The 25,440-nt window shown below is 42.7% G+C and overlaps 1 protein-coding gene across 2 annotated transcripts in view; it reads left to right on the top strand.

Moving 5' to 3' along the window:
- Positions 1-25,440, top strand: part of LOC139401947 (serine/threonine-protein kinase LMTK2-like) — a 55,435-nt gene that overhangs the window by 2,252 nt on the left and 27,743 nt on the right. For both annotated transcript variants that reach the window (XM_071145971.1, XM_071145969.1), the window contains exons 2-6: positions 15,676-15,809; positions 17,768-17,921; positions 21,083-21,159; positions 21,720-21,838; positions 22,276-22,363. In XM_071145971.1, the coding sequence (XP_071002072.1) occupies positions 15,676-15,809; positions 17,768-17,921; positions 21,083-21,159; positions 21,720-21,838; positions 22,276-22,363 (572 nt within the window). The remainder of the gene's footprint in view (positions 1-15,675; positions 15,810-17,767; positions 17,922-21,082; positions 21,160-21,719; positions 21,839-22,275; positions 22,364-25,440) is intronic.

The following is a 25,440-nucleotide window of genomic DNA, read 5'->3' as shown; positions in this document are numbered from 1 at the left end:
GGGACACGAAGGGGGTATTTTGTTGCTTGTTATAGATTTGAGAGGCGTTGAGCTAACGGTAGTATGTCAATGCAATGTAGATGAGCTATTTTAACTGACTTGCTAGATTTGAAGGGTAGTAAACTCAGTACTCACCATACACCTGGCCAGTCCATTTACAACAGTAAGTTTTATCCAGTGCAGTTGTGCTTAGTAGTAGTAGTAGTATCAGTTCATAACACAATTTGCCTTCAACAGTTCGCTCGTTGCTTTGATAGTTTGACAACTGTAACACTGGTTCTGATGAAGTGATTCACCTAATGGCAATGTGTGTTGACAACCATAACATCTGAAGTATAACTGGAACACCATTTAAAGCTATGTCTGATGAACCAAACTAGCCTTATCAAAGAAATACAGTGCATTCGGAAAGTATTCAGACCCCTTGACTTATTCCATATTTTGTTACATTACAGCTGTATTCTAAAATAAAGCAAAAACCGTTTTTTAGAAATGGTTGCAAATTTATAAAACATTCAAAACGAATACCTTATTTACATAAGTATTCAGAGCTTTTCCTATGAGACTCAAAATTTAACTTCGATGCATCCTTTTTCCATTGATCATCCATGAGATGTTTCTACAACTTGATTGGAGTCCACCTGTGGTAAATTCAATTGATTGGACATGATTTGGAAAGACACACACCTGTCTATATAAGGTCCCACAGTTGACAGTGCATGTCAGAGCAAAAACCAAGCCACGAGGTTGAAGGAATTGTCCATAGAGCTCCGAGACAGGATTGTGTTGAGGCACAGATCTGGGGAAGGTTACCAAAAAATTTCTGCAGCATTGAAGGTCCCCAAGAACAGTGGTCTCCTTCATTGTTAAATGGAAAAAGTTTGGAATCACCAAGAGTCTTCCTAGAGCTGGCCGCCTGGCCAAACAGCAATTGGGGGAGAAGGGCCTTGCTCAGGGAGTTGACCAAGAACCCGATGGTCACTCTGAAAGAGCTCCAGAATTCCTCTGTGGAGATGGGAGAACCTTCCAGAAGGACAACCATCTCTGCAGCACCATCAATCAGGCCTTTATGGTAGAGTGGCCAGACGGAAGCCACAGTAAAAGGCACAAAACATCCCACTTGGACTTTGCCAAAAGGCACCTGAAGAACTTTCAGACCATGAGAAACAAGATTCTCTGGTCTGATGAAATCAAGATTGAACTCTTTGACCTGAATGCCAAGCATCACGTCTGGAGGAAACCTGGCACCATCCCTATGGTGAAACATGGTGATGGAAACATCATACTGTGGGGATGTTTTTCAGTGGCAGGGACTGGGAGTCAGGATCGAGGCAAAGATGAACAGAGAAAAGTACAGAGATCCTTAATGAAAACCAGCTCAGGACCTCAGACTGGGGCGAACGTTCACCTTCCAACAGGACAACGACCCTAAGCACACAGCCAAGACAACGCAGGAGTGGATTTGGGACAAGTCTATAAATGTCCTTGAGTGGCCCAGCCAGAGCCCAGACTTGAACCTGATATCTCTGGAGAGACCAGAAAATAGCTGTGCAGCAATGCTCCCCATCCAAGTTGACAGCGCTTGAGAGGATTTGCAGCAAAGAATGGGAGAAACTCCCCAAATTTAAATTTTGTTAGTCACATGCGTTGAGTACACTTTGAAGGAGAGTTTGTTGTCCTGGCATGACATGGCCAGGTCTCTGACCTCCTCCCTATAGGCTGTCTCGTCAGTGATCATACCTACCGCTCATCGGCAAACTTAATTATGGTGTTGGAGTCGTTCCTGGCCGTGCAGTCATGAGTGAACAGGGAGTACAGGAGGGGACTGAGCATGCACCCTTGAGGGGTACATGTGTTGAGGATCAGCATGGCGGACGTTGTTACCTACCCTTACCACCTGGGGGTGGCCCGTCAGGAAGTCCAGGATCCAGTTGCAGAGGTAGGTGTTTTTGTCCTTAGCTTATTGATGAGCTTTGAGGGCACTATGGTGTTGAACGAATTCTCACATGGGTGTTCCTTTTGTCCAGGTGGGAGAGGGCTGTGTGGAGTGCAACACTCATCTGTGGTTCTGTTAGGGCGGTATGCAAATTGGAGTGGGTCTAGAGTTTCTGGGATAATGGTGTTGATGTGACCAGCCTTTCAAAGCACTTCATGGCTACTGACATGAAGTGCGTGTAATGGGTCAGTAGTCATTTAAGCAGGTTACCTCAGTGTTTTTGGGCACAGAGACTATGATGGTCTGCTTAAAACATGTTGGTATTACAGACTCGGACAGGGACAGGTTTAAAATATCAGTGAAGACACTTGCTAATTGGTCACTGCATGCTCGCAGTACACATCCTGGTCGTCCGTCTGGCCCTGCGGCCTTGTGAATGTTAACCTGTTTAAAGGTCTTACTAACATTGGCTGCGCAGATTGTGATCACACCAGTTTAGCTTGTCTGGTATGCTCGTGTCACTGGGCAGCTCTCGGCTGTGCTTCCCTTTTGTAGTTTGTAATGGTTTGCAAGCCTTGTCACATCCGATTAGCCTTCGGGCGCAGGTGGAGTGCGATTCGATCTTAGTCATGTATTGACACTTTGCCTGTTTGATGGTTCTTCTGAGGTGAAAGTGGGATTTCTTATCGTACGGGTTAGAGTCCCGCTTCTTGAAAGCGGCAGCTCTACCCTTGAGCTCAGTGCTGATGTAGCCTGTAGTTCATGGCTTCTGGTTGGGGTATGTACGTGCGGTTATGAACAAGAAACACAATTGGTTGCTGACGTTTTACGTGTTCCAAATCTTCTCCGGCACCGAAATAGTGTACAATACAGGTGTGCCAAGCTTGTAGTGTCATACCCAGACTGTTATCGCTGCCAAGGTGCTTCAACAAAGTATTTCAACAAAGTATTTCAACAAAGTATTTGCAAGCATTTCTATAAACCTGTTTTTGCTTTGTCATTATGGGTTATTGTGTGTAGATTTATTTAAGGAAAAAAATAATTTAATTAATTTTAGAGTAAGGCTGTAAGGTAACAAAAGGTGGAAAAAGTCAAGGTGTCTGAATACTTTCCGAATGCACTGTAAACGCTGGGGTCATTGTTATGGGATCTATTGACTGATGGACGAGCAGAGTCCGTGTCATTACCAGTGTTTGACTTGGGCAGGACCTCAGCGGAGCAGAGTACCAGCACCTCAAATGTACAGTTGAAGTCAGAAGTTTACATACACCTTAGCCAAATACATTTAAACTCCAGTTTTTCACAATTCCTGACATTTAATCCTCGTAAAAATTCCCTGGTCAGTTCGGATCATCACTTTATTTTAAGGATGTGAAATGTCAGAATAATAGTAGAGAGAGTGATTTATTTCAGCTTTAATTTCTTTCATCACATTCCCAGTGGGTCTTTAGTTTACATACACATACACTTAGTATTTGGTAGCATTGCCTTTAAATTGTTTAATTTGGGTCAACATTTTCAGGTAGCCTTCCACAAGCTTCCCACAATAAGTTGGGTGAATTTTGGTCCATTCCTCCCGACAGCTGGTGTAACTGAGTCAGGTTTGTAGGCCTCCTTATTTTCTATGGGATTGAGGTCAGGGCTTTGTGATGGCCACTCCAATACCATGACTTTGTTGTCCTTAAGCCATTTTGCCACAACTTTGGAAGTTTGCTTGGGGTCATTGTACATTTTGAAGACTCATTTGCGACCAAGCAGTTGCTTCAAATTCAATAATGCCTTAAACCATGGTTAGAGCGTTGGGCCAGTAACCGAAATGTTGCTAGATCGAATCCCCAAGCTGACAAAGTAAAAATCTGTCGTTCTACCCCTGAACAAGGCAGTTAACCCACTGTTCCCCGATAGGCTGTCATTATAAATTAGAAGTTGTTCTTAACTGACTTGCCTAGTTAAATAAAGGTTCAATTTGATTTATTATGTTAGTTACATATAAAATTATACTTGAAGGAAAATTGTTCCATGTTTGCGGCCAGGGAGCACGTACCTGAGGTCAATTAAATTGATAAGCCTCTTGAAACGTTCCTTTTCGACTGTGCTAATGTCCTTAGCAATGCATAATAGCATTTGTGATGTCTTTGTCTTTTCAATGTTTGCTTGTAGGGCATAAACACTGTCTGGTGTTGACTGCTTCGGGCAAACATCCCTAGATTGGCTGGGTCTTGAGGGGCATTTATCAATACCGTCCTGCAAACTCAAACTTCCTGCATGTTCCAAAGAGTGATTTTGCTTCAGATGTTGAAAAAGGTTTGTTGTATTACTAGACTTCGTAGCCACCTGTCTACGGCACAATTTGCACCGAACATTGCTCTGCTCTTTGTCTGACTTCAAAAAGCCAAACCACTTCCAAATTACTGAAACAGTTTAACCCTTTTTATCAATAATTTCTTCGTTTGGAAGCTTCTCCTTCTCCATGGCTGTCACTGCCACTGTTTTCGACTACATCACTCATTTTTCGTGCTTAATAGTGGCTACTTCATCACTCGAGGTGCTAAGTGGTTTTTAGTGGGCGTATATCTCTCCACGTGCATATTGTCACTTCTCCGCACATTCCTGCTGCATCACAGAGGTGAAATGGACTGCTGGACCTAATTATTCTATATCGACATTATCGAAAATGAATAAACGTTTTTATATCGTTATTGAGGGAAGTAATTGCCTCTTATTGATTCATCGCCCAGCCCTGTGTTGGAGATATGTTTCATTTGGTTTTGTATTTAGTTAGCACAGTATGTATTCATTGTTTCGTATGACCTAATTTTTACAAGTGATGTCCTCTACCTTGACACTTGTTTTAACAATGCCTGGTGACATTACCAAGTTTTCACCGAAGCGTTTGAAAGTTGTGATTCATAAATGCAAAATCTGGCCCCTCAAAAAATCACAATTAGAGATTTTGTCCAAAGCGTGCAGCTCTAATAAATATTGTCATTTCAACAACCATTAGGCCTCACAATGTAGTACTGATTGATCACTTGTGTTGTGATGACATATTGGTAATTTCCATTGTAAAGAATTCACACAATTCACTTGGTGATGTAAGAATTCAACAGTACAGTGCTTGCTATGTAGCAGCACAATATGCATTAGCACTGCTTGCGCATTTATGACACAACTGAGTGAGAGTCGTATGGACGTGATAAACAACAACACAGAGGAGAGCAGAAGAATGGCCTCCCTTTTAAACCTTGCATTGTGCTTTCCTAGAGCACTGGACTCACTGACAATGACTAGGCTATGAGTAGCCAAATGGGGAAAAAGGTAAACGGTGTGTGCATTGCATTCTAGTGATGCCCTTGTAGGCTAATATGTAACCTCAAACATTCCATTATCAGCACAGGTGAATCATTTACCTTGGCGTTGTTTTAGTTTTATTACAGTTCACCACACAACATACAGTAAGATGTGGCGCAATATTGGGCGCAGCGTTGGTTTTACTGATGGAGACAAGGAAACTGCTAAAATGAACTCCTATGGTTTGCACAAAACCATTTAAGCAACAGAGATCTTGTTCCAGGAGGGTGTTGAATGTGTCTTCTGTAACCAAGAAGCTTGATCTAGACACTTAGCTAGCCAATTAGCAAACCAAATGCATAGCTGGAGCCCTGAGCTAGAGGTCTTCACAGCGCCAAAAAGATGGACCCATTCCGAAATGGACCTGGGGCTTTCCCACCCAGACCTGATATGCATAAATATATTTTAAATATAGAGACACGTTCCGAATAAACCCAAGGACAACTAGATCTGTTCCTTATATACCTGGTCAGATCCATACCCGGTTCGATCAGTTCTGAGTGAGGGGCGCAGCAGAAAAGCCTTTAAAAAAATGAAAGCTACTTTATTATCTGGAGTTGATAAAGTGCGAGGGGGGGGGGCGGGGGGAGGTGCTGCTCCAGCAGGCGGGGGGGAGGGGCCGTACTGTTAGGGAGTGAAGCAGGTACAGGTGGATCCGTGAAGATCTCTTCCCTGAGCTGGATGTAATTTATTTGACACATCTTGACACATCTTTCATGAAATCACACTTGCAAGATACAAACTTAAAGCTACACTTGTTGTGAATCTAGCCAACGTGTCAGATTTCAAAAAGGCTTTTCGGCGAAAGCAAACAATGCTATTATCTGAGGATAGCACCCCAGTAAACAAAGAGAGAAAAGCATATTTCAACCCTGCAGGCGCGACACAAAACGCAGAAATGAAGATATATTTCATGCCTTACCTATGATGAGTTTCTTCTGTTGGCACTCCAATATGTCCCATAAACATCACAAATGGTCCTTTTGTTCAATTAATTCCGTCTATATATATCCAAAATGTTCATTTATTTGGCGCGTTTGATGCAGAAAAACACCGGTTCCAAGTCACGCAACATGACTACAAAATGTCTCATAAGTTACCTGTAAGCTTTGTCCAAACATGTCAAACTACTTTCCTAATACAAGTTGAAGTATTTTTTAACGTAAATAATTGATAAAATTGAAGACTGGATGATCTGTGTTCAATACCGGAGGAAAACAAAGTGGAGCGTGCATTTCAGGTCATGCGCCTCTAACAAAGAGTACACTAGACTGGAGCCTCGTTCTGAACAGTGTTAGGTCTTCATTTCTCAAAGGAATAACCTCAACCAATTTCTAAAGACTGACATCCAGTCGAAGCGATAGGAACAGCAGGAAAGTCGATTAGAATTCCCAATGAAAACCCATTGAAACGAGTGACCTAAAAAAAAACAATCTGAACCGTTTGTCCTCAGGGTTTTGCCTGCCAAATAAGTTATGTTATACTCAGACATGATTCAAACAGTTTTAGAAACTTCATAGTGTCTTCTATCCAAATCTACTGATAATATGCATATTATCTTAGCTTCTGGGTCTGAGTAGCAGGCCGTTTACTTTGGACATGCATTTCATCTGGACGTGAAAATACTGCCCCCTGTCCCAAAGAAGTTAAAGGGTATATCGCCCAAGCCTATACCGTTCATGGCTTTTCAACAGTCCGGAGTACCCAGCACACCATGCCACATTCAGCATCTGAACAGTTCCTTTATCATAGGGATGAGTGAGGGGGCCACAAAGAATCTGATCCCCCCCCCCTTTTTTTAAATTTATTTAACCTTTAACTAGGCAGTCAAGAACAAATTCAACAAAAGGCCTCCTACGGGGGCTGGGATTAATATAAAAATGAAGGACAATACACGCATCACAACAAGAGACACAACACTACATAGAGACCTAAGACAACACTCGCGAGCAAAACATTTCAACTGCCCCCCCCTCTTGACAGCAGAGAGAGAAACTAACGTTTCAGTTTCTTGGCAATTTTTTGCATGGAATAGCCTTAATTTCTCAGAACAAGAATAGACTGATGAGATTCAGAAGAAAGTTCTTTGTTTTTGGCCATTTTGAGCATGTAATCGAACCCACAAATGCTGATGCTCCAGATACTCAACTAGTCTAAAGAAGGCCAGTTTATTGCTTCTTTAATCAGGACAACAGTTTTCAGCTGTGCTAACATAATTGCAAAATGGTTTTCTAATGATCAATTAGCCTTTTTTTAAATGATAAACTTGGATTAGCTAACACAACATGCCATTGGAACACAGGAGTGATGGTTGCTGATAATGGGCCTTTGTACGCTTCTGTAGATATTCCATTAAAAATCCGCTGTTTCCAGCTTCAATAGTCATTTACAACATTAACAATGTCTACACTTTATTTCCGATCAACTTGAGGTTATTTTAATGGACAAAAATGTGCTTTTCTTTCAAAAACAAGGACATTTCTAAGTGACCCCAAACTTTTGAATGGTAGTGTATGTATGAGACACAGTTTTTTTTTTGGGGGGGGGGCTTCCCACGGTCTGCCTTTTGCCCCTCTCTGCTCTGTCACAATCAGAAAGGGTCTCCCTGTAGGCCTAGTACTGTGGCCGTGCTGGCCATGGCCTTCCACCCGACTGAGCACTGATTTACTGCCCATAGATGACCTGGGGCACTAGGGGGATCCTACAGCTGCCTTTACAATATCCTCTACTATGTTTCTGGAGATACACCTGGGGTTTTAGTCAGGCTTTGCTCAATTGCTACTCTGTCACATGTATTTAAAATCGAGAGATGCTTAAATTTCACTTCAGTTTACAACCAATTACATGGGGTTACCAGAGTAGGCTACATTTAAGAGCTACTGTTATGGTCCCTGCACAACACTGAACAGCTTTACAAAGCTACATGTTTAAAGTGGTGTATTAATTTGTTATAGATTGACATTGACACAATAACCTGCCAGCCAAGCTGAAAACATTATGTGCTGTAGCCAACCATGTGATTGCAATCGTTGTCATGCCATAGCCTACATGCATGTTTATTTGGCGTGATGCCATTGACGATTTTAACTGTGCCAGAGCAGAGTACCACACAGAGATGGCAAATGTTTTCTTTCTTTAATGGGAGTTGGCTAGTCCTGTTTTTGCACCAGTAAAATTGTACATAGAGAAGCCCCACCTACACGGAATCATGCTTCTGTGTATCTAGTTGGGAGAGGATCACCCCACCAATCTCTATGTGGAACACACTGGTCTCTCATTGATGGCCAATAGGGTTGGGCGATATCGATTTTATTAATGCATTTGACATTATTTTATTCTTTTTGAAAAATAAAAGCTCTACATTTGCTTTGAGTTGTGAGACCCTAGGGTGACAACACATACATTCCATGAGGCTTTCTCCATTCTGATTGATTGTTATATACTGTTCAATAAAACTTCAACCCAAAATATTTTTCATACATTTCTGCATTTCCTGCACTCATTTGCGATCATTTCCACATTGTTATGTAGGGCTTGGCTGCACGATATGGGCAACAAATCTAGGCCACATTTGTAACCAAATATTGCAGTTGTGATTTGACTTAGGATTTAGATCAAAACATTTGGCTGAACTCTTGGAAATAGAATGATTATTCTAATTCTGTAGTTAGAATATAATAGTGGGCACTTTGAATAAAGCATAGTTTGACATGACAACTAATGAAAAAGCCAGGGAAGAGTTATTATGACAGGGCAGGAACCAAAGTGTTGGTTAGTGTTTCCTAAAGGACCCTATAACCTTTGGCTACATGTAGCTAACATATTCATGCTTCGCCAATTCTAATTTGATTTAGTTGGCCTACACCATCACTGGTATCAGTCGGTATTAGCTATGTTTGCTCTGTACATTTATTAGCTAGCTAATGATTAGCATTAGCGGCTAACAAGATTTAGCCGCAATTTGCTAAGAAAAGACAAACTAGCTGTTTGCAGCCAAGAAAATCAAACTAGTAGTATAATTGGGTAACACTTGTGGATTTATATTAAGAAGCAAAGTGGAAACCGCATCGTTGTCATGAACATCTAGTTGCATGTGCTGCATTGACCTTGCAGACTGAATGCAAGTGTCTCGTGATCAAGCAACAACTGCGCTCCTTGAGTGACGGGGCGGGTCTAGGTCTCTGTAGAAAGCGGCATATAGAGAGATGGGGAGCGGAGAGAGACGACTCAAGTAGACGTTACACAAGGGAGAGTAGTGTATCACATTTAACAAACCAAACATTGAAACACTTTTATAGAAGATAAAGTGAAAACCCAAACCGGTCCGTGTAGCAATACTGGTATATAGTAAAATACAGTATACCACCCAAATCTAATAGGACATATGGCAACAGGTGTCAGTCTTCGTTTCACTAGTCTTTTGTAATTATTTAGGCATAGCTTTCCATATTGTCTATGCAGTCCTTATAATATGCGTACAGGCAAATTAGATTGAGATTGAGCCTAAAACATGAATGTGCATAATGCATGGTCCTATTTAGTCTTGATGTTATAATGGAGGTTATTAGGATGTGGTGCACTCCTTCCAAACAAATTATCATACTTGTTCCATGATGACATCGGGAGAGCAGGGGACCTGTCATCAAGGGAGATGTCATTTGTTGTGAAGCAAGTCTGGTCTAAATGGGAAATGACCTAGGTTAACATCATGCATGGTCTGGTGGTCACACTAACCTAAGTAAGTGGTTTGATGCATTGCCTTGTAGTGCAGTACGTCACATGATAATAGTTGGGTTGGGCTACTTCACCATAGACAGTTTGCGATCTAGGCCTAAAGCAGACAAAACCATCCTCTTTAGTGCAGGAACCCAAATCATGTGTCATCAGCTGTAGGGACTGAGTGCATTGGAGAGTTATACCCCCTGTGAAAATGGGTCAGCCCCTCTGTGTGAACAAAGATCACTAAAATATGCAGGGAACCGAAATAAGATCTGTCAGCTCCCTGCGTACGGGACTATGGGCCCTACTGAGAAGCAGTTGGATAATTTGGTGGTGGTGCCAAGTCATAATATAAACCCATGACTCTAAGGCTAACGGAGGGAGAGCTGATCCCTACGCTGCCGCCAGTGTAGCGCTGCCTGGCTCACTCTGCTCCTCTGTCATCACACGCGTACAGCAGGCCAGGGAGACATACACGGCCTGGAACCCCCTAAAGCGTACGTGGTTGGTGGGTGGTTGCACTGACTTGCACACTGGCTGGAGTTTGTGGGTGACACACCACACCAAACATGCTCGCCATAAGGAATTTGCAATAGTGGATTAGACATGGGGGAAGACATTTTATGGGCTAATAGTAAACAAGCCGTTCTTGAGCTTCCAATAACGTAATCACACTTTGTACCTTAAGTCAAGGTGTAGGCTCCTGACTGATTGGTTAGACTGTAAACCAGGAAGGAGAAAATAGTTTGAAACATTCCTTGACATATTAAACAACAACTGTTTTTGTTCTGGTTTATCATTAGCCAACGTTGTTTTAAAGTTTTAAAGGGGAAAGGTACAGTGCATTCGGAAAGAATTCAGACCCCTTGACTCTCCCCACATTTTTTAAATGTTACAGCCTTATTCTAAAATGGATTAAACTGTCCTGCCCCCCCCCCCCCCCCCCCCCCCCTCCAATCTACACACACTACCCCATAATGACAAAGCAAACAGATTTTTAGGAATGTTGGCATATATATCACACACACACCTAAGTATTCAGATCCTTTACTTTGTTGAAGCACCTTTGGCAGTGATTACAGCCTCGAGTTGTGTGTGTGTGTGTGATGCTACAAGCTTGGCATACCTGTATCTGTGGAGTTTCTCCCATTTACTCTCTGCAGATACTATCTGCAGATCCTCTCAAGCTCTGTCAGGTTGGATGGGAATGGTCACTGCTCAGCTATTTTCAGGTCTCTCCAGAGCTGTTAGATCGGGTTCAAGTCCGGGCTCTGGCTGGGCCAATCAAGGACATTCAGAGATTTGTCTTGAAACCACTCCTGCGTTGTCTTGGCAAAGTACTAAGGTTCCTTGTCCTGTTAGGTGAACCTTCGCCCTATTCTGAGGTCCTGAACGCTCTGGATTAGGTTTTCATCAAGGATCTCTGTACTTTGCTTTGTTCGTCTTTTCAGTCCCTGCCGCTGAAAACATCCCTACAGCATGATGCTGCCACCACCATGCTTCACCGTAGGGATGTTTCTGGGTGTTCTCCAGATGTGACGCTTGTCATACAAGCCAAAGAGCTCAATCTTGGTTTCATCAGACCAGATAATCTTGTTTTTATGGACTGAGAGTCCTTTAGATGCCTTGTGGCAAACTCCAAGCGGGCTCTCATGTGCCTTTTAGTGAGGAGTGGCTTCCATCAGACTAGAAAACGGACTATGGTTACTGTCAGATAAACTTTATGACATTCTTGAGTGAGGCAGCCAAGTTCTGGTGTTTCCAAAGACAAAGGCCTATGACTCAAATTAAATAGCAAGAAACAGTCTAAAAGCTAGATCAACCAAACAAAGCTGAACCTCATCACTATTCATTCATCAATTCTAGTCACTCTGATTTTGCGCACGCAATGCGTAGCCTGGTCCCAGATCTGTTTGTGCTATCATGCCACTGGAGTTGACATGATAACACAAACAGATCTGGGGCAAGGCTAAGAAAAGGTCAGCATCTCCTTTTACAGATTCCCCAGTACAAACCTCTCTTCTGCAGCACCCTTCTCCTCCAGCCCTGGCAGCTAGGCTACACTGTTTCCTCTCACTTCACTGCACTGACTAGCCTACAAACTGTATTTGTCAGGTGGGGGAAACACTTGTGTTGTTGACCTATACTCAGGATGTATGTAGATGTAGAGCAACATCACCAGGGCCATTGTTTGGATGGCAGGCCTCTGAATATTTTATTCACCATTCATAAATGTTTCACTGCTTCCTCGTGGCTGTCTTTTAGCACTGTACCACAAATGTGTGTCTCTCTCTGTGGATTATATAAGACACTAAGACATATTCAATTGTTTAGTGCAGTGTGGAAAATCACTGTCACTGACCGACAGAGTGGTGTTCTTCTGTTAGCTATTTTGTATGTAGCTACGACTCTCAACTCTGGTGGGACCACTGGGGTTCGGACCAGAGTGTCACCTCTTGTTTCTGTGACCTATAAAAGTGAGGTTAGATAGGAAGAGGCTGTGTTCGTTGATAGGCTTGCGTGCAGTCGTGCACTGCTAGAGCTACTAGCTTCCTGTGCCAGGCTCATGCCATGCTAGATCTGAGAGGAAATTATCAATAGACACTGCCCAGTAGGTTTATGACTAGGTGGCATCAATAGTCTGTGGCTCACTCAATGTCCTTGTCACATGCAGAAGGAAAGGAAGCCACTCAAGAAGGCATCTGTAGATCGGATTGGTGCCTGACCACTGTCTCCGCCTCTGTCATTCACCACTACAGTGGTTCTCCAACTGGCGTGCCAGCAAAACACAACAATATGAATCTGAAGCTTAAACCAATCTATTGTCAATGGCTTTGTAACAGATGCATTTTCATGTGCTTTCAGTTGTAAATGAAAGTGTAGTAAACAAGATTACACATGTACTAGAAGGGAAGTTCTGTCATTTGTATTAGCAATGTATACTGAACAAAAATATAAAGGCAACATTCAACAATTTCAAAGATTTTACTGAGGTAAAGTTCAGTCAATGAAATCGGTCAAATGAAATCAATTCATTAGGCCCTAATCTATGGATTTCACATACTGGGAATACAGATAGGCAACTGTTGGTCACAAAAATCTTAGTGGGTGTGGTGTGTATCAGAGAACCAGTCAGTATCTGTTGTGACCACCATTTGCCTCATGCAGCGCGACTTATCTCCTTTGCATAGTTAGTTGATCAGGTTGTTGATTGTGGCCTTTGAAATGTTGGCCCACTCCTCTTCAATGGCTGTGCGAATTTGCTGGATATTGTCAGGAACTGGAACACGCTGTCATACACGTCGAACCAGAGCATCCCGAACATGCTCAATGGGTGACATGTCTGATTTATGCAGGCCATGGAAGAGCTGGGACATTTTCAGCTCCAGGAATTGTGTATTGTTGTGCATTATCATGCTGAAACATAAGATAATGGTGGCGGATGAATAGGACGACAATGGGCCTCAGGATCTTGTCACGGGATCTCTGTGCATTCAGATTGCCGTCGATAAAATGCAATTGGGTTCATTGTCCGTAGCTTATACCTGCCCATAACATAACCCCACCATGGTCACTCTGTTCACAACGTTGATATCATCAAACCACTTGCCCACATGACACCATACAAGCTGTCTGCCCAGTATAGCTGAAACCGGGTTTCATCCGTGAAGAGCACCCTTCTCCAGCGTGCCAGCGGCCATTGAAGGTGAGCATTTTCCCACTGAAGTTGTTTATGACGCTGAACTGCAATGAAGTGAACACCATGGTGAGGACAACGAGCACGCAGATGAGCTTCCTTGAGACGGTTTCTGACCATTTGTGCAGAAGTTCTTCGGTTGTGCAAACTCATAGTTTCATCAGCTGTCCGGGTGGCTGGTTTCAGACGATCCTGCAGTTAAAGAAGCCGGGTGTGGAGGTCCTGTGCTGGTGTGGGGTTATATGTGGCCTGTTGTTGTGAGAAAGGTTGGATGTACTGCCAAATTCCCTAAAACAACATTGAAAGCGGCTTATGGTAGAAATTCATATTCAATTCTCGGGAAGTAGGGCATTCCTGCAGTCACCATGCCAATTGCAAGCTCCCTCAATTTGAGTCATCTGTGGCATTGTGTTGTGACGACTGCAAATTTTAGTGGCCTTTTACCGCCTCCAGCACGGGTGAACCTGTGTAATGATCATGCTGTTTAATCAGTTTCTTGATATGCCAAACCTGTTGGATGGATTATCTTCACAAAGAAGAAATGCTTACTAACGGATGTTAGTAAGTGGAACACATTTTTTGAGAAATAAGCTTTTTGTGCCCTTGAAACATTTCTGGGCTCTTATTTCAGGTCATTAAACATGGGACCAAATCTCCACATGTTTTAATTTCATTTTAATTTCTGTTCATTTAAAAAATGCTTCACGCCCTGACTGTTTGACAAATACGCTTACACAGTCGCTTCAGAGTGGAAGGACACAGTAGGCAAACACTGATTTACGTAGAACTCACACCCAGTGTTTGCATGTTTCTGTTTTGCCTGTGGTTTAGTCTACTTGCATTGATACAAGGTGCCCTTAACACATACCTGTAGGCCTACTGGGCAATTATATGGTAACTGAATTATGCGTTGACTCAGATTTTTCACTTTAAACAAAAACCATTGAGTTCAAAGTTTAATAAACCATACAGCACTTTGCACAATAACTACTTTGAACAATTTACACAGAACATTTAGAAAAACACTGCAAAAGCTGTGCAGATGCAAAGTTTGATAACAATTACGGTAAAACGTCCAGGTTTTTTTTTATGCGACCACGTTTTCCAAAACCCTGTTAAATATCTGCTCAGAATTTAGATTCAAAGAATTAGTTCTTAATTGACTTGCCTAGTTAAATAAAGGTTACATTTAAAACCTTTATTTTAATTGTATTTATTTAACCTTTAACTATCATGCTGGTGTGGTACTGGTTACTGAGATTGTAAACACTTCTCCATCTTATATGATAGTGCAGGTCTGTATCAGACCTAGATTAAGTGTATCAGGGATGAAGGAGTTGGAGTGTCCGTAGTTGTGAGTGGTTTGTTGTGTAAACATGTATTTTTGGGAGGAGGATGGTGGTGGTGATAGGGTCAGTCAGTCCAGCCTCTGTTGATAGGGCTGTGGTGACAGAGTGGTGAGGGGGTTGGGAGAGGATCTTGTCAACACACTTGACATCTGAACTGCTGGCCCAGCATCCCCAGCAACCAACACGTTTTACTGCTCTGTGTGGACCCTGTCAGCCAGTTGATGTACTAATGGGAAGGAGGGTGACTGGGGGAGGGTTCGAGATGGCAATGAAATGGTCAGAGAAATGGACCTCTCAAGCCTCAGCTTGTTCTGGCCTCTGAGTTGTTGGTGAACGTGACACCGGAAACAGGATGTGATCATCATAAGGAAACACCTAGGCCTATATGAATACCAGTCATCACAATTGAATGTACATTTAGCCTTTTTTGTTAATGTCCATTACTGGCGAGGAACACTAGCCTATCAAATAGAGGCATATCTGTGCTTGCAGCGCTACATAACACCATTCACTGTCCCAGTTGCATGTACAATACTTTTATTCTTGATACAGCTTGAACTTTTGAGCTGCTCAGCACAACGCTGTATGGCAGAACTAATATTCTTTGACCTGTCTTTTTTCAGGGGAGACTGCAGGTGGCCAGCTGTCTGTCTCTCTACACCTCTCTGTGGTTGTGTCACTGAGTGCCCTGCTTGTCCTGGTGGCCCTGCTGGTGAACTGTGTGACCTGCTGCAAGGAACGGGAAGTCAATTTCAAGGTGAGATTCTCAGGCACCTGACAACACGTAGTAGTAGGCTTAACCTCTTTTTGGATATGTGGACGCTAGCGTCCAACCTGGCCAAAAGCCAGAGAAAATGCAGAGCGCCAAATTCAAATAAACTTTCTTTAAATCACACATGTAAGATACCAAATTAAAGCTACACTTGTTGTGAATCCAGCCAACATGTCAGATTTCAAAAAGGCATTTCGGCGAAAGCAAACGATGCTATTATCTGAGGATAGCACCCCAGTAAACAAAGAGCGAGAAGCATATTTCAACCCTGCAGGCGCGACACAAAACGCAGAAATAAAAATATAATTCATGCCTTACCTATGATGAGCTTCTTCTGTTGGCACTCCAATATGTCCCATAAACATCACAAATTGTCCTTTTTGTTCGATTAATTCCGTCGATATATATCCAAAAAGTCCATTTATTTGGCGCGTTTGATCCAGAAAAACACCGGTTCCAACTTGCGCAACATGACTACAAAATATCTCAAAAGTTACTTGTAAACTTTGCCAAAACATTTCAAACTACTTTTGTATTACAACTTTAGGTATTTTTTAAAGTAAATCATCTTTAAAATTGAAGACGGGATGATCTGTGTTCAATACAGGAAGAATACAAACTGACGCTACCTTTCTGGTCACGCTCCTCTAACAAACAGTACACTTGAAGTGACCCTCGTTTTGAACAGGACTACTTCTTCATTACACAAAGGAAAGTCCTCAATCAATTTCTAAAGTCTGGTGACATCCAGTGGAAGCGGTAGGAACTGGAAGAAGGTCCCTTAGAAATCTGGATTCCCAATGAAAACCCATTGAAAAGAAGAGAAAATCTGAATGGTTTTTCCTCTGGGTTTCGCCTGCTACATCATTTCTGTTATACTCACAGACATTATTCAAACAGTTTTTGAAACTTCAGAGTGTTTTCTATCCAAATCTACTAATAATATGCATATCTTAACTTCTGGGGATGAGTAGCAGGCAGTTGAATTTGGGCATGCATTTCATCCGGACGTGAATATACTGCCCCCTGTCACCAAGAAGTTAAGTCACTGTCAGGACATTCTGTGCATATCTAATTTGCTCCAAAGGGAAGCTAAATAAAGCCATGGTATCGTTTGGTTGCCTAATTTACACAGACCTGTCTTGCAGTACTCTGTAGTAGAGGTCGACCGATTAATCGGAATGGCTGATTTTAATTAGGGCCGATTTTCAAGTTTTCAATCAGAAATCGGTATTTTTGGACACTTTTTAAAAATTGTAGGCCATTAATTTTTTAAAACATTTTTTACATTTTTAATTATACCTTTTATTTAGCTAGGCGAGTCAGTTAAGAACAAATTCTTATTTACAATAATGGCCTACCAGGGAAGAGTGGGTTAACTGCCTTGTTTGGTTCATAGGCAGAACGACAGATTTTTACCTTGTCAGCTCGGGGATTCAATCCAGCAACCTTTCGGTTACTGGTCCAATGCTCTAACCACTAGGCTACCTGCCGTGACCCAGAATTTTAGAAACCTTGCTTTGAGATATTGGCTATGATTAATGTAATGAGTTAAAGGGATAGTTCACCAAAATTAAAAAAGGACATTGGTTTCCTAAGCAGTCTATGGTCGAAGTATGACAAAGTAAATCCATGCTTTGGTTTAGTTTCCCTGGCACAAATCCAAATCCCATTCAAGTCATGGGACTGATATTAGCATTTTTCTCATGTCCAAGTAATCCAAAAGTATCTCAAATAAATGTTAGCCACTTAGATGATTTGAACCTGATGTGCAAAAAAATGCTAATATGATAATTCTGTTTTGGTCCAGTTCAAGGATGTTAATTTGACTCATCTCGCTCTGCCTCATCCATATGTAACACACATACAATTATAACGTACACTGGTGTCAGAAGTAGGATTCCTGTGTTTGGTGAACACAGTTGTACTATTGTGTTTTTCAGGAGTTTGAGGACAATTTTGAGGATGAGATTGACTTCACCCCTCCAGCTGAAGACACCCCCTCCATGCAGTCCCCTGCTGAGGTGTACACCCTGGCAGTGCCCCCCGTGGCCCTGCCCGGACCCCCCCACCTGGAGACACCCCCCCGTATCTCAGGTCAGGGGTCAGACACCCTTACTTTTCTTAGATGCGTAGTCCTACCAGCACATTACACATAGGACCAAGATTTTTTTTTATCCTGACCCTTTGCCATAACTTGGCATACAGTATCCAGGGTTGTGTTTATTAGGCACCAAACCGACTGAAACAGGAAGGGACTTCCTGTAAACGCACATAAGAAATGAAACTTTTTTTATTTCCTGTTGCAAAACATTTTCACATTTTCAAACCGAATGAATGTGACCCAGCTGTCTTACTGTATCAGTCAGGTGGAGTTGATACCGTCATCATTCCCTTTGGACTTTCTCCTCTGCTTTTTACAGGTTGATTGGGATGAGTCTTGTCCTGGAGGCAGAGTAGAGCAGTTTCCGTTAGATGAAACAGACACAAAGTAAAAATGTATATAAACAAAAATGTGCTTTTTTTGGTTGTAATGTAAGGTTACGGTTGGGCATAAGGTTTGCTGTGTGGTTAGGGTTAATAACATTTTATGACTTTGTGGCTGTGCCAGCTAGTGACCACCCTGCGGAGCTGCCTCGAGTATATAAGTCATCCCAATAAATGCCAACCTGCCTGCTTTTTTTTACACTTTAATTGGGACACTGTCATGCACTGCCTAGGGACAACAACACATCTAATGATCTGGCAGCCTATATGCCTGGGTTTACTACTCTTTCCTCACATGATAAGCCGTATATCAGCCCTGCTTCCAGCCAGTGACATTATAGTGGGTTTATAGTCTGTAAACGTCGTCACATGCTCCTTTGAAGTAGACATAAAAGCTAAACTTTGTTATGGTCTCCATCAGCCGTTCAGTATTTATGTCATTCTCTTAGTAGGAGTGTCTTCTCTGCTTCTCGTATGCAGTATGATAGCCTTTTGAGCTGTGCCAGTCAGTCATTGCATAACAGGACTGTGCTACATTCTCAGTAGCTCCCCCTTGGGTAGTGGACAGGTGCTAGTTTCCAAACACTCCCAGATGCTGTTGTATCAGCCACACACAATGTTGTGAGAGCGACTCATTCGCCCTTGCTTCATTGCATATGGCCAGGGCTTATGTCTTTGTACTTATTATGGATTTGTGACTTAATTTGATGGCTAGATGTGATCACTCCATTTAAAGTAGTGCCAGGCTGATTATCATAGGGGCCCTTTGAAAAAGAAAATGTTCAGCCTGCGAAGATCAAGATTAGGTCCACAACTGATGCAAAACCATGACTGCATTATCGCACAAAGGCTGTTTCTGTCTGGGGAGTAGGTCAAATCCTTGTAATTTTATCATGTACTATTGTAAAGGATTTACTCAAATGCTTAGCCAGATTATTTTAGTCTCTAAGAGTACCCCCACTGATTCATATGAAGACAGGATGGGGCCAAATCTGTCTGAGGTGCATATAGGCCTGGAGTTTATATTTTACTTCCTGGTCCGTAATACATTCGGGGCTCTAAATTAACATTTTTTTATTGGTAGCAGTGGTCCTCTCAACTGAAAAATGTTAGGAAGCACCACATTAAATTTAGGAGCACCAGAAAATGATTTTTTAAATTGATTGAGATACAGCCTATATTTACAGCCTACACTGTCAAGACATTTGTTTTTTATAAAAGCTAAAATGTTGATGAATAAGTAATTTGTGAAATATTAGTTTTTTTCTACATTGTGTAAAACCAGTACATTTAATTGTACACACTCTTTAAAAATGTCCCATTTGCGATGACATGCAAGAGATCTGTCATTCATTCATTGTTATGATCATTGATCTTCTGAAGTAGCTATCCCTTTTCCTTTCTTTCTGTGCCACAAAATGTTTGGAAATTCTGGTAGGGCTCCCGAGTGGCGCAGTGGTCTAAGGCACTCTCAGTGCAAGAGGCATCACTACAGTCCCTGGTTCGAATCCAGGCTGTATCACATCCGGCCGTGATTGGGAGTCCCATAGGGTAGCGCACAATTGGCCGAGCGTCGTTCGGGTTTGGCTGGGGTAGGCCGTCATTGTAAAAAAAAAAAAGTTTCATAACTGACTTGCCTAGTTAAATAAGACTTAAAAAAAAAAGTTACCAGGTTGTTAGCTAGCTCGCCAATGAGGTGACATGTCTGAATAAATTATAAATGGTTAGTGAATAGTTTTACAATGGTTTGAATGTAAAATGTGGTTCCCGCTATAGGAAGATAGAAATGTTTAGGCGGTAATATTGGTCAGATCCTTTGACCTTGTTGGGCTACAAGCAAGCAGTTTTTTGCTGTAGTAATGGTGCAACCATGACTCTATCAAATCAGGGCACTCGGAAACAACGGTACGGCGAAGCCTAATCGTTAGGCTACAACAATTATTATCTGGGAGATCTTTTCCAAGTCGCACAATGCTCCCAAAATAACATCTCTGGCTGCACAAATAATAGTTTGTCACATATGCGACCAAATTAGTTTCACTTTAGAGCTCTGAATACTTTTGATGTTAAGTCCCCTCAACAAGGTTTGTTGACCTGATTGTGTAGGCAACCCATGCATAACGTCTGTGTGGGTTTAGTTAGCTAACTTGGCTCAGTGAAGCCACATCTGTCGGCTGTTTTCCTCATGTACTGTAAGACATTTCTAAGTAGATTCAGTGGCATGTGACAGAAATACTGACCCTTGGATATTTCCTTCTGTACTAGTTCCATATGGGCCCTGTGTAAGGTCAAAGGTTAGCCTCAGTTTACATGCTCAGGCTTCATATGGGAAGGAAGTAGATTAACATCTTAATGTATGAAGCTTTTGTTTAAACACTCCTGTACCTTTTTCCTGGGAATCCATAATGTGTAACACTGCTGTTGTTTTGCAATGAGTAAATACAGTTGGAACATATCCTGGCCTGAGCATCTGATCTGAATAGAATCCTGCTACTGTGTTTAGATAACTAACAACACAACTGCTCCAGTTTTCTGTATTGATTGAACTCATGCCCTGGCTGCATCTCTTCACAGAGGAAAAACCATACAGATGAACATTTGATATCATGCAACAGCCTATTTAAATAAAGGTTAAATAAATAAAAATAGAAAAAACAAACAGGTGCCATTGTGTCACCATGGTTTGGTCTGGGACCAGAATGCTGCGTACTACGACATACCTGCAGATCACACACACTAACTCTGGGTTCTTTTTTTGTTGGCCACCGCAGTGGGATCCACTGGCCCTCAGGTGGTCCGTCACAGTCTCAGCTACATCCAGGAGATTGGGAACGGCTGGTTTGGCAAGGTAAGACATTTCTTCCTGACGAAGGTCGCAAAATTCTGTTACCTTTCCCAAAATTCCAACCCTACTCCAGACGCTTTAGTCAGTTGTCTCCAGTAGCCTGTACAGTGTGTTTGAGAGGAGCGAGTATTTCACCCTGGGGTTGAGTTTTGGTGTACGTAATAACAAAAGGAGACAGCTGCTCACTTCATCACAGTTGAAGCTCATCCTTAATGAATCAACATGGTAAATATGACTAGAGTAGCCCCTCAGCCTCTGGTCCTACACCACCTGGCAGTGTGTTCTATGTTGTGATTATTGCTGTCTCTCCATGGCTCCCCTGACTTTCACCCATCCCGTAGCTACACCCCCCCCATCTCCAAGCTACACCCCCGTCATCCCCTAGCTACATCCATCCCCTAGCTACACCCACCCCCCCATCCCCTAACTACATCCCCACCATCCTTCCCTTGTTTTCAGAAAGACCTGCCTTCCTGCAGACTACCAGTGTTTTGGCTCGACCCTTAACATGTTTCCTGTGTGTTTCCTTCCCTGCACTCTAACCTGTGTGTGTGTGTGTCCAGGTCCTCCTCAGTGAGATCTACACAGACCCGGGTGGGGCCAAGGCGGTGGTCAAGGAGCTGAAGGCTAACGCAAGTGCCATGGAGCAGAATGACTTCCTGCAGCACGGAGACCCTTACAGGTGAGCTACTGGCATGTCTGCTGGGAGAGGCTGAAAAGAAGGGGCATTTTGGACATTTATTTTATTGTCATGGCAATTTCAGGGTCATTTTCAGATTTTCAGGAAAATTTTGCCAAAGGCCCAGTTCCAACAATTGGCTAAATGGAACACACCAGATTAATTTAGAAAATGCATTATAGCAAGAATCTAAATAACAGAGTAACAGATCTGTCAGTACTTGAATAAAGTAACTAAGGTATTATAATGACAGCTACGCCTGACTTCTCCTAGTGGAGCAGCACCCTCTGCCTTCTAACTTGGACACTGCAGAGTGTTCTTATTTCACTAGTCTTTATTAACAGAATGGGACTGGAAGAGATGCCAGCTGTAGTCCTCCAGTATTCACATCAGTGATATAGACTACAGTAGATTGTCTTAACCGGTGTTTCTCTTCATAGAGTTCTGGTGCACCCTAACATCCTGCAGTGTCTGGGCCAGTGTGTGGAGGCTATCCCCTTCTTGCTGGTCTTTGAGTACTGCGAGCTGGTGAGTGTCCTCAATTACTATCATTTATGATTGTATGAGTCAATATACAGTACCTATTATATTTGATCAGTGAACCCTTTTAAAAGTCAAAACATCAGAACATGTTTTGGATGAATCCCACAGCTGCCACCAAATGATATGTCAACATGCCAGGCATTTTTCCTAACTCATGATCAGAGTGGAAGGGAGTAATTAGACCATCCTGTCGGTCTGACTGTGGTAAGCTCCGCTTGTGGGCAGCTCAGACTCCAGTTCCAACGCCATCCAATAAGTAGACATAATTTAGTCTCCCAATCACCTGGCCTTACAAGCCCCCCCCCCCCTTCCCGGTTTAGCCGTGCATCTTAAATTAGCTTGCCTATCCGTCTTGGGTTATTGGGGAGCTGCACTCCGTCAATGCTGTCCATCATGGCCTGATTTATCTAGTGTTTTTCTTGATCTATTCTGGGCCCCTCTTGCCCCTGTGCCCAGGACCAGAGAGCTGCATAGCAGCAGGTTTCATCAGGGACCTGTCTCAGCTCACATTCCCTCCCTCCCTCCCTCCCTCAACCAGCAAACAGGCTCCATTTACCCCCCCATCAGCCCACTGAGCCCAGTCCCACATCCTGCTGTGTTTGTGTGTTTTTTTCTCCACACCGGCAATATGTTGGTCCTCATAGTGCTTTTTTTGTCAGCTCGTGCTGTGTGAGCGCGTCAGAATGTTCAGTCTTGGTAGAATATACATTACCCTGTTGATTAGGTCCTGCCTGTCTTTAGGATTAGCTGGGAGTTTCAGAGGAATTTATTTCTATGTGTTTCCGTTCCCCCTCTCGGGGTTAGTGTTTCGGCTGAGTCTGTTTCGGGATGACAGGCTGTAAGTCAGGCATGTGAATGGTATGTTCTGATTCAGTTCGGCCAGAGCTCATTTTTCAGTGCATCTGAAAGGCTGTTACCCACAGTGGCATCAGCCCTCGGTTTAGTGTGTGTACGCGTGTGCTTGTGTGTAAGTGGGGCGTGTTTGATATAGTGCGTGTTTGATATAGTGCGTGTTTGATATAGTGCGTGTTTGATATAGTGTGTGTTTGTCTTGAATGTGTTTACTGTTGGGCTTCGTGTTTGTTTGCATAGATGGAGTTTTACTTTGTGTGTGTGTGCACATGTGGGAGCCCTCAAGTGACCCTAACCTAGATTTAGACTCTATGAATCAGACCCTAACCCAGATCTAGCCTCTATAGATCAGACCCTAACCCAGATCTAGACTCTATGAATCAGACCCTAACCCAGATCTAGCCTCTATAGATCAGACCCTAACCCAGATCTAGACTATGAATCAGACCCTAACCCAGATCTAGACTCTATAGATCAGACCCTAACCCAGATCTAGCCTCTATAGATTAGACCCCAACCCAGATCTAGCCTCTATAATTTAGACCCCAACCCAGATCTAGCCTCTATAAATTAGACCCCAACCCAGATCTAGCCTCTATAAAGGGAGGAGGGATGCCACCCATATCTCTGACAGAGCTCTCTCTGCCTGGTACTGTGCCTTGTGACTGACTGGCCGCTACTATAGCAGAGGCCTCTGTTTGTAGGAAGGGGCTTCCTTAATCGACATCCAGGGGACAGAGATGGGGTTTGGCTAATGACTTAATGTTATTGTGGTCGTTAAACAACTTCAGGCTGGAGAGGAGGGTGTGAGTGGACCTTGTAACTGAGTGGGTCATCTTGGCCGGAGGTATTAACTTGATGAGGTAGCTCAGCTCTGATGTCTCTGCAACAGTTGTTGCATCTGGTCTATGGAGGAGCTTTGAGGACTTCTTATTTTGGCACTCACCATCCAGAAGGTATGGGTGGGGTGTTTTGGCACTCACCATCCAGAAGGTATGGGTGGGGTGTTTTGGCACTCACCATCCAGAAGGTATGGGTGGGGTGTTTTGGCACTCACCATCCAGAAGGTATGGGTGGGGTGTTTTGGCACTCACCATCCAGAAGGTATGGGTGGGGTGTTTTGTCACTCACCATCCAGAAGGTATGGGTGGGGTGTTTTGGCACTCACCATCCAGAAGGTATGGGTGGGGTGTTTTGGCACTCACCATCCAGAAGGTATGGGTGGGGTGTTTTGGCACTCACCATCCAGAAGGTATGGGTGGGGTGTTTTGCACCTTTTTTTATTGTTACATTATTTAGGTGTCATGATATTTGTATGGATAAAGTAAATTAAATAAAAAAAACTTAATATCAAACATTGGGGTCAAAATTATTTACACTCCTGTTTTCAATACTTTTCAATACCTCACCTTGCTAGCATAATGGCACTGAGCATTTTTCTAAAATGTTTTATGAGTTGGAGAAGACATTGGCAGGGATCTTAGACCATTCCTCCCTACAGAATCTTTCCAGATCCTTGATATCCTTTATCCAACCACAGGTTTTTATAGTAGTTTCAAGTCTGGAGACTGAGATGGCCGTTGCAAAATGTCAGTTTTGTAGCATATTAACCATTTCTTTGTTGATTTTAATGTGTGCTTGGGTTATTGTGTTGCTGGAAGATCCACTTGCAGCCGAGTTTCAGCCTGCTGACAGAGGCAACCAGATTTTGGGCTGAAATATCCTGGTACTCGGTAAAGTTCATGAAGCCGTTGACCTTAACAAGGGCCCCAGTGGAAGCAAAATAACCCCATAACATCAAAGATCCACCACCATATTTTACAGTAGGTATGGGGTTATTTTCTGCTCATACATTCTCATTTCAACACCAAACCCACCACTGGTGTGCGTGGCCAAAGTGCTCTATTTTCATGTCATCTGACCAAAGTACCAACCAATCCAAATACCAATGCCGTTTAGCAAACATTTGTTGGATGACATGAAAAGGGAGCTCTGGGGGAGAAGTTGCGGAGGGGGTCCCCCCAGATAATTTTTATATTGAAAAATTGAGAAGCTCTGTTCTGGGGACTTTTTACTCCAAAGTGAATGAAAAATAAAATAATGCTCACGCCGTCTAAAATATAATGAGCCTAATAACATACTGGTAAAATTATTTGTTTAACATTTTTATTTATTTTTATACATATTGGACCATTGTGAATATAGCCTAT

The sequence above is a fragment of the Oncorhynchus clarkii genome, unplaced genomic scaffold, assembly GCF_045791955.1.
Source record: "Oncorhynchus clarkii lewisi isolate Uvic-CL-2024 unplaced genomic scaffold, UVic_Ocla_1.0 unplaced_contig_675_pilon_pilon, whole genome shotgun sequence".
Taxonomy (NCBI): Eukaryota; Metazoa; Chordata; class Actinopteri; order Salmoniformes; family Salmonidae; genus Oncorhynchus; species Oncorhynchus clarkii.
The sequence above is the reverse complement of the archived record's forward strand: the minus strand, read 5'-3'. Positions and strand labels throughout refer to the sequence as shown.